The 9,771-nt window shown below is 35.1% G+C and overlaps 1 protein-coding gene across 1 annotated transcript in view; it reads right to left on the reverse strand.

Moving 5' to 3' along the window:
- LOC106464870 (1-phosphatidylinositol 4,5-bisphosphate phosphodiesterase classes I and II-like) overlaps positions 1–9,771 on the reverse strand; it is a gene marked incomplete at its 3' end in the record, with an annotated part of 131,736 nt that overhangs the window by 45,775 nt on the left and 76,190 nt on the right. Inside the window, exons 4-5 of the mRNA XM_013925029.2 lie at positions 3,287–3,427; positions 69–202 (exon numbers count right to left, since the gene is read on the reverse strand). Coding sequence (XP_013780483.2) covers positions 69–202; positions 3,287–3,427 — 275 coding nt within the window. The remainder of the gene's footprint in view (positions 1–68; positions 203–3,286; positions 3,428–9,771) is intronic.

Genomic DNA, 9,771 nt, shown 5'->3' on the forward strand with positions numbered 1-9,771 from the left:
AGTAGAGCGCCTTAACCACCTGGCCATACCGGGCCAACATATAATGAACTATGTTATTTGCAACCTACTTTTTTACAGGAATCTTTCCTTCCCGATCCGTCATAAGGTGCAATTTGGTGTAAGCCTTCCGCAGAAAAGTGGTGGTGGAGGCATTTATTGCCATCAAGTTGTAAGCCATCTTCAGTAGCTCATCAGTCCATTCCTACGGCATGGAGAAAAATATAAACCTTCTACTCTTATTTTATTAGGCAACAGTAAAAACCTGTTACAAATACACTTGACAACAGAACAATATAGAGTCATTCCTTCAGAGTTAAATGTGGAATAAACTATTTATTTAGTTACCAAAGTTTCTTCACTGTTGTTGATTTAATGCAAAGTTACATAAAGGGCTATGTGTACCCTGCCCATCGCTAGGAATTGTTCCCTGGATTTTAGCCTTATAAGCCCGTAATCCTATCGTTGTCCCACCAGAGCATCTTAACTGAATCTATGCAGTTTGAACATCTTACAACATGCAACAAGCGGTTTATTCAGCTGTACCAAGTGAAGTGAGACAGATAGGAGTATAAAAATGAGGGTACAGGCATTCTTCACATATGCACTATACATATTAGGCCATATCAGTGCAGAAAATATCCAATATCAAGGAAAACTTTCTGTCTGTGGACGAATCTCATCCTAAACGAGTTAACCAATCCAGCCCAAACTTGACATGCTAACTTAGTAGTCCAAAAGCAAACCATATTCACATTAACTTTCCCATATATTGAACAATAAAATTAAGTTAAAGAATAGCCCTAAATCGTTTTACTGCAGTAGCTATTTCAAATAGTTGAGTTTGACTAAAACTCACAACACAACAAAATTCTACAAGTCATAGATTGTAAATAAAATGTTCAGCATTTTGACTTATTTCCCACAATAACCAAAATATACAGTAATAAAATATCCAGCTATAATGTGGAGATATTGCTGGTGTTTCAGTTTCCCGCTCTTTTCTGATTCATACTTATTTGATCAATATGTCTCAACGTGACTACATTTAACACAGTCGGTATAAAACACTAATTCATTAGTTCTATATAATTCCTGACCATTTATATTTAAATCATACTAAAATGGACGTTTGTTTAAATATCATGCAATAATTAAAATTTACTGTTTGACTCTTTAATTATAAATCAAGTAATTATTTTAAAGATTTTCGGTAACATGATTATGATAAAAAAATCTGGAGACATTATTTCTTTTAAACAATTTATTAATTTTCTCACAATATAGATTTTCCAATTTGATCTACAGAAAAAGACATGTCTGTGAAAGACGTATTTAGATGAAAACGTTTTACAACAAAATCAGGAACAAACATATCATTACTAGATTGGTGTTCTGACACATATTGACAACCATAATAAGCATAATATATACAATATTGTCCACATAGAGACGAATACACACGAACTTAGTTTATAAATGTAAATCAAACATACTTTACAACAATTAGTTTAGTCATACTTTTACATTTCCTGATCATTTATACGTAAATCGTTCTGAAAAACGACGATTAACACTAATTTATTAGCTCTATATTTAATTACATTTACCATTTTTTTCATAAATCTTTGAGGACCCAAATTTCTTGGACACATGTCGAGAACAATAATATACATATTATATACAATTTTTTCCACTCACACACAGACGAATACGATCCTTGGTGTATTTTTATTGTTGTAAGTTTACCTTCAACAGTTCTTCTTGATGATTTTCTTTTGTTGAGATTTTATGAAGGCAGTACTAATGGATCAAAATATTCTCCTTTCTCCTCTCAACCAATATAAATACAAACCCAGTGGCTACCAGAATTATGAATTGGATCCATATTGACGATGTACAATTTTCTTGCATGATCAGATACTTGATCACCGGCAGACACACCTTCAAACTTCTTTCGTGTTTACAAATGTTGTGAAAGTATCGAATACATTTCTAGTGTTCATAGCTTCTTACAGACAATGTTCTGCAAGACATCTACTGTTTCGCTTTTAAAAGTCAATGAGACAACCATTGTAGCATATTCTGTATGGACACTGATGTCAAACTAGCTAAACTTTAAATGTAAGGAAATACAAATACCTTCACATGACCACACCCATACAGTGTTTCTATAAATGAAGGGTGATGACTTCGTTGTTTTAACACGTCATCAATGGCGAGAAAGAAGAGGCAGAAAAATGTTATTAAAATAAATTAAATTATAATACATTGTCGCTATGTATGTACGCTATACTTAATACTCCAAATAAACAGTTCGAACATACTTTAACTCGAGCTTTTGTATGTCACTGAAATTTAAAAGTCAGTAAACATAGTTCTTTTATTTTACATAATGATACAAAACATTAATTATGTATTCACGATATTCTATTTCTCAATATTTGACGGGACATTTCAGTTGGCATACAATTATTGCAGACTGTGAACGACGTACAGCAAATGGTCAGACTGTGTCAGTTGGCTTAGAATAATTTTTCAAAATATAAGGTCTATTCAATTCTAATTTATGATATTTACAAAAACACGTGTAAGTCCGCAGACATGCCGTTGTGCCACGTGGGGGGGGGGGGGGGGCAGTTCTTTTGTAAGCGCTTAAATGTAAGCTTTATATACTAGATGATGTTAGGTGAAAACTGTTAATACGTTGAGATTTAACATGATTCTAAGTCATATTAATTTTTCATCTTTTTTGTCACGCGACTATTTACGGTTAAATCCATTTTTTTTTCTTCTTCTAATCAACGACTAAATGTAAAGTTATTCGAAATTTACAAACATTTAGATAGTTTATATAGCTCCCACAGGATGAAGACACAATGACCAATGCCATTAATTCTCTAACTCAATATACGAATAAATGGGGTAGGGAACTTTTTCTTTCTTTTTTTTTTAACAGAGCGAAATAAATCCTGAAAGCGCTGAGTGGGTTAAATTTATGCAGCAATGGTAAAATAAAGACAATAGTTCGAAGTTTTGTTAATTTTGTTAACTTCAAGCCGTTTGTATCGAAACCTGATTCTAGCAAAAAGTTTTCTATAAATACTGCCACTTGAAGTTTCCTATACTGGGGGAATAAATTGAAACAACTATTGAAAGTATCTTCTCTCTTATAAGCAGCTTTTAGAATTTTATGTCCCAAAATGATAAAGATTAACATAGATTATGCCCTATGTGAGAACATGTCTCTCATTCATTTAACCATAACCTTACAGTAAATATTTCTAACCTGAGCAGTTTCTCGTCGGTTACAACAAAAGTTGATAAAATTAATGTTGACTAGGTCTGGGCCATAAACAACCGTCACCGTTTTCTCCTCCAATGGAGTGTCCTGAGCTCCCATGGTCACCGTGTCCCGCAGCTTTCCTTCCTAAAATTATAACTTAAAATGTTATTTTTCTTACACACGAAAATAAAATAAATTAACATACAAACTTAGATTTAATACATTGTATTTATATTTATGGCAAAGCTACCTGCGGCCGTCCCTAATTTTGAACTTATGAGAAGAAAGACAGCCAGTCAGCAGCACCCTACCATCCACGCCACCCTTAATGCATCCACAGCTTGAAATGCATGGAGTATTTTGTGGTATCGCACAGATTCGAACCCATCTCGTCAGACACAAATAATTTCGAATACTGTTCATTCAAGTTTTTATATGGGAGTAGAGCCAATAAGTTATGACAACAACGAAGAAAAGTTATTTAGTTTTAGTTAGATATCTGCAAAAGGAATATTACGAATCATTCGTTCATTTCTATCTCCTCTAGAGATATCAGTTCAAAGACTCAGCATGAATACCAGATGAATGAGAGCCTTATCTAGAAAAATAAACAACAGGTTGACTTTCTCGAAAAAAGGACGGGAAGAAACAATTAGCAATATTTTATTCAATAATGTATTTCTCACAAATCAAAAAATAAATATAATACGTGATTCTGTGCGATATTCCACAATTTAATAGTTATTAACTTTTCTTTTTTTTCAGTATACTGATTTTCTATTGATAACTCACTATCCAAGAGTTATTAGTTTTTACATTTCAGTGGACTGACTTTTTAGTGATATCTCATTATCCAACACATATTAATCTTACTCTTCAGTAAACTGATCTTCTAATGATACATTACAATCCAATAGTAATTAGTTTTTACCCTTCAGTAAACTGCTCTTCTAATGATATACACAACAATCCAGTAGTTAATACCTTTTCTTGTTTGATGGACTGATTTTCCGGTGATATCCTACAATCCAGTGTTCGGTGGATTGATCTTCTAGTGATATATATCTCACTATCCAGCAAAAATTATCTAATGCTCTTCGGTGTTTTAATTTTTAAAGATTTCCCACAGTTTAAGCGTAGCGAACTCATAGTCTTCCATATTTTGATAGGAGTCACATAATTGTTTTTCGTGGCTAATGGCTAATTCGATTGTAATTATCACAGTAACAATCCGATTTTCTTCAACTCAAAGATTAGCCATCATTTACACACAAAAAATTTAGCATTCTAAGTTCAGTCGTCACGTGTAGTTTTCTTTCTTCAACATCGTTGGTTAAAGTCAAGGGAGACGATCTGGCCGCAGGAACACCAGGAAAATACCCGAAGGGCCGACGGTCATTGAAAAACAAAACAAAAAAAGTTTAAATCGGGCTTAATCGGAAACTCAGTTTCCATTAAGGGTATATATCGCGGCACAGACGTAGCGGGGGTGAGCGATAAACGGGTGTTACACTATTCTTTGAAAATTGTTTTTGTTTGATTTAGTTTTAATTCATGTGAATGTATAGTCATATAGGACTAATTAATCATGAGGAAATGTAATGTACTTTTCAGGACGAATTAATTATAAATGAATTAGTGTTAAGCATCCTTTTTCAGGACTTGATTTAATTATAAATGATTTAATGAATTAGTGTGAAGTGTCCTTTTTTAGGACGATTTAATTAATTAGTGATTAATTATAGACATAATGAGACATGCATTGTATGAGTCATTGCTGTCTAGAAACACGTTTTCTACTTTGTGGTACCTAATAACCCACCATGGTCACATGTCATGGCGGCCTAGTAACGCGTTCTCTGGTGACAAAATTTTGTGCTATGACATCAAGGCCACCTGTCATGGCGGGATAGCAAGCGTCCCTAACGATGCTCCTATGGTGGTAACTTTTAGAACCATGACCTCCTCATCTTTGATGACATCATCCTCTCCCCAACCTCCATTTTTGCCATGGAGTGACGACAACCTGAATTTTTAATTATTGTGGTCAAAATAGCTAGCAAAATCTTGCAACAAACAAATTATGCATAATGTTTAGAATCTTATGCCACATCAAACATTAAATACCATCATGGTTACACATCATGTCTGACGTTGAAAAGGCTAGAGGAAGAAAAATAATTCCTCAAGACGATTCATTAAAAATAATCTATTATGGGATGTAAATTACCATAAATACGTGCAAAATAAATTTCATATTACAGTTTTCTCTTGTTGTTCCGTTATTAGCCAATAGGGTCGATGTGAACACCCTATAAGCTCTCTGGTACTTATCTTTTAACAGTTACCGTGTCTTAGAGAAATCCACTTTAAAGTACTTTTTTTCTTTTATTCAGGCCTAATCCTCTGTTTTTACCTTGATTTCTAAAATTAGTTATAAGCTTAGTGTGTGATACGGAAGTCATTGCACAACTTAAAACCATCTTAGTTATTTTATACATGAGAAAGTTCCTGATCATTTGTTCATGTTTCTCACATATGTTGGGCGCTTCAAACACAAAGAGGATCTCTCAACTGTAGCTCGTAAATGATTACACAAAAAAGGGAGTGTTCAAGAACATGGGCTGATATATTCTATTAGAATAGTACAAATGGGAGATCGTCAGTTTAGAGCTATTTAGAAGAGAATAGACATTTTTTTTCAAACAGAAATTTATACTCGGTCTGTGAATCTACTCACTTATTAATTAGTTGATGTGTTGTTGTTGTTTAATTCTAATTTACCATATAGTCTGAAAGACTGCAAAAATGCTTATCCCTTCGAGTGCAATATGATTTTTTGTTGTTGTTCTATAAGAAGCAAGTCAATTTTAAATTGATCGATAAATGCACATTTTGTAACCATGCATTCAAATGGGTAAGAATTTGACAAATGTGAGAAACGCCCAAAACAAACCCGCAAGTTCTATATAGGTTGTCTAAGCGTAAAATCATTTCGGTCCAGACTTCCATTTATAATTAAGGTAGGTACCTAATCCAGGTAATGCTGCATTAAATAGGTCTAGTTTAAAGTTTAAATATGTTTAAGATCTATCGTAGATGTGATGAGCTTTATAAGTTTTCCTTGTTGTGTGTGTATGTGTCTCCTGACTAGTCGGTATGTCTGAGGGCTTGTGATATTATCTTTTTTTTTAGAAACTAAGCTAAAGGGCCACCCCCCCCCCCACACACACAGCACTTGATAGAAAGGCATTTTTGATTATTCAAACTTCTACAGGATAAAAACACTAGAATTCGTGGTTAAATATCCGCAACGGACACAACACAAACAGCCCACTGAGCGTGTGCATACTTTGTAGGGATGTTTACTTGTTAAATTGCTCGGCATGGCCAGGTGGTTAAGGCACTCGACTCGCAATCTGAGGGTCGCGGGTTCAAATCCCCGTCACACCAAACATGCTCGCCCTTTCAGCCGTGGGGGCGTTATAACGTGACGGTCAATCCCAGTATTTGTTGGTAAAAGAGTAGCCCAAGAGTTGGCGGTGGGTGGTGATGACTAGCTGCCTTCCCTCTAGTCTTACACTGCTAAATTAGGGACGGCTAGCGCAGATAGCCCTCGTGTAGCTTTGCGCGAAGTTCAAAAACAAACAAACAAACTCACTGAGAATCAGTTGCCAAGAGCCATTGCAGTAAGAATCAAGAATATGTCATAGGTCAGTGTCTTCAGTCGACACTCACATCCACAAAAAAATAATGGATGATAGTTTTCTGAGTGCTTTTGGGAGGAGTGTTGGACCTGTTGCAACTAATCTTGCAGAGTACAACTATGCCCAGTTGTGACAAACAGTGCTCTCTCTCTCAGATGGTTTGTATCTTCAAAAAGATTATGCAGAACTAACAAGATATTATTTGGCAATCATCTCTGTCAGCAGCTGAAGAACAATGCTTGGTGATGACATTTTCTAGCCTCCAAGACTTTTACTTTCACCATGTGAAAACTTTCAGCCTACATGTTGGACCTAAATTATTGAAGTCATGATTTGAATAAAGACAGCAGACTGACACATGGAAATGATCATTCAAGCTGTTGATCATAATCACAACATATGTCTAGTGGTTGTCTGGTTAAATTATGAGCTGGACACAACTTGCAAAGTATTGAAGTTCTATGATAGTCAGATAGCATCACTGCACCTTTAACATGGTGGAAAAAGACTCTATGAAATTAGTGGTTATCTATGCTCATTGTGGTGCTGCTTTCCATCATGTGTGAAAAAAATCATTTAAAAGTAATGATAATTGGAAATTTTGTGAGGTATAAAATATTGGTTTGTTTCTAAATGCAGTAGGAGAAAGTATTTATATAGAAGAAGATGGATGGTGTGTTGTAATTTTTAATGTAATGTTGGTAAGCATACCACTTAATGTTCACTTAAGATCCCAAATTTATTTTAAATCTGATCATCCTCCATAGATGCTGGAGATATAAAACTATAATTAGTCTCTATTTTGAAAACATTTGAAAGTAGACTGATGGAAAGATAAAGATCATGCTATCCACACGAAGAATGTACATTTCAAATTTGGTTTGTCTTAAAATTAAGTTTGATCACAGAGTTAAGAGGTACAATGAAATTCAATTCTAAATGACTATCATTTTTGAATTTTTAGTGTGGAATAATTTTAAGGCTTGATACTCATGCTGTCCATAGTATAGTGTTCACACTTTCATTAAAATTGGCTAGGTAACCTAACACAATGTGTTAAAGCAGCATGTTGAATGAATAACATAACACAGCATGCTAAGGCAGCATGTTGAATGAATAACCCAACACAGCATGCTAAGGCAGCATGTTGAATGAATAACCCAACACAGCACACTAAGGGAGCATGTTGAATGAATAACCCAACACAACACACTAAGGCAGCATGTTGAATAAATAACCAAACACAGCATGCTAAGGCAGCATGTTGAATGAATAACCCAACACAGTGTGCTAAGGCAACATGTTGAATGAATAACCCAACACAGTATGCTAAGGCACAACATTGAGGGAAAAACCAACACAGCATGGTAAGGCGGCACGTTGAATGAATAACCCAACACAGCATGCTAAGGCAGCATGTTAAATGAATAACCCAACACAGCATGCTAAGGCAGCATGTTAAATGAATAACCCAACACAAAATGCTAAGGCAGCATGTTGAATGAATAACCCAACACAGCATGCTAACGCAGCATGTTGAATGAATAACCCAACACAGCATGCTAAGGCAGCATGTTGAATGAATAACCCAACACAGCATGCTAAGGCAGCATGTTGAATGAATAACCCAACACAGCATGTTGAAGGAATAACCCAACACAGCGTGTTGAATGAATAACCAAACACAATATGCTAAGGCAGCATGTTGAATGAATAACCCAACACAGTATGCTAAGGTAACATGTTGAATGAATAACCCAACACAGTATGCTAAGGCACAACATTGAGGGAATAACCCAACACAGTATGTTAAGGCACAACATTGAGGGAATAACCCAACACAGTATGGTAAGGCAGCACGTTGAGGAAACAACCTAACTCGGCATTGTAAAGCAGCATGTTGAGGAAACACCCAACACAGCATTTAAGGCAGCATATTGAAGGAATAATCCAACACAGCATGTTGAGGAAACAACCCAACACATCATGCTAAGGAAGCATGATGAAGGAATAACTCAAAATGTGCTGAGGCACATTGTTTCAGAAATAACTAGCAATGTGCTAGTGTAGTATGTTAAAGGAATGACCCAATACAGAGCTAATGTAGCTGTTGAACGAATAACTCAACGCACTGAATTTATACAAAAGAATCATCTACATCAGTGAACTTATGCCTAGTGTAAGAGATAACTCATTATCGCGCATTTAAAGACTGTTCTGTCAAAGTTATAATCAAACACAATACACTAAAGAAATAGTGTCTACTTATGCGAAAATGTTGAAAGAATAAATCAGTCCAATAACCTTGTGTGATAGTGTCTAAGGAAATACATATTAATGTCTACTTATGCGATAATGGTGAAGGCATAAAGCAACACAATAACCTTATATGGCAATGTTTATGCGCTAACCAATATACTGCACTTAAGGTATACACTGTTGAAAGGATAACCACACATCGTACAATAGAATTGCAAAACAGTCCAATACAGTATTTGTTTGGAGTTGAAGGAATAATCCAAACTGTCACGTAGTTTCGGGAAAGTGTTAATGGAATACTACTTCTCTTTTCAAAATTACGACATTCAACTCGTTATTTAGTCGCTTAAAATAGTTCAGTTGATGTAAGATAGAGGGGGGAAATTTACCAAGTAACATCTATATCGAACAACAATAAGAAATGTTACGTCTCCGTTTGTTAATTGATTTTCCGTAAATTCGTTCCGACGAAACTTTAGCGACACAAGCCCTTTCTTAAATAAAACTGGTTTATTCTTTCCG

This window comes from Limulus polyphemus, unplaced genomic scaffold (genome assembly GCF_000517525.1).
Source record: "Limulus polyphemus unplaced genomic scaffold, Limulus_polyphemus-2.1.2 Scaffold1766, whole genome shotgun sequence".
In the NCBI taxonomy this organism is placed as follows: domain Eukaryota; kingdom Metazoa; phylum Arthropoda; class Merostomata; order Xiphosura; family Limulidae; genus Limulus; species Limulus polyphemus.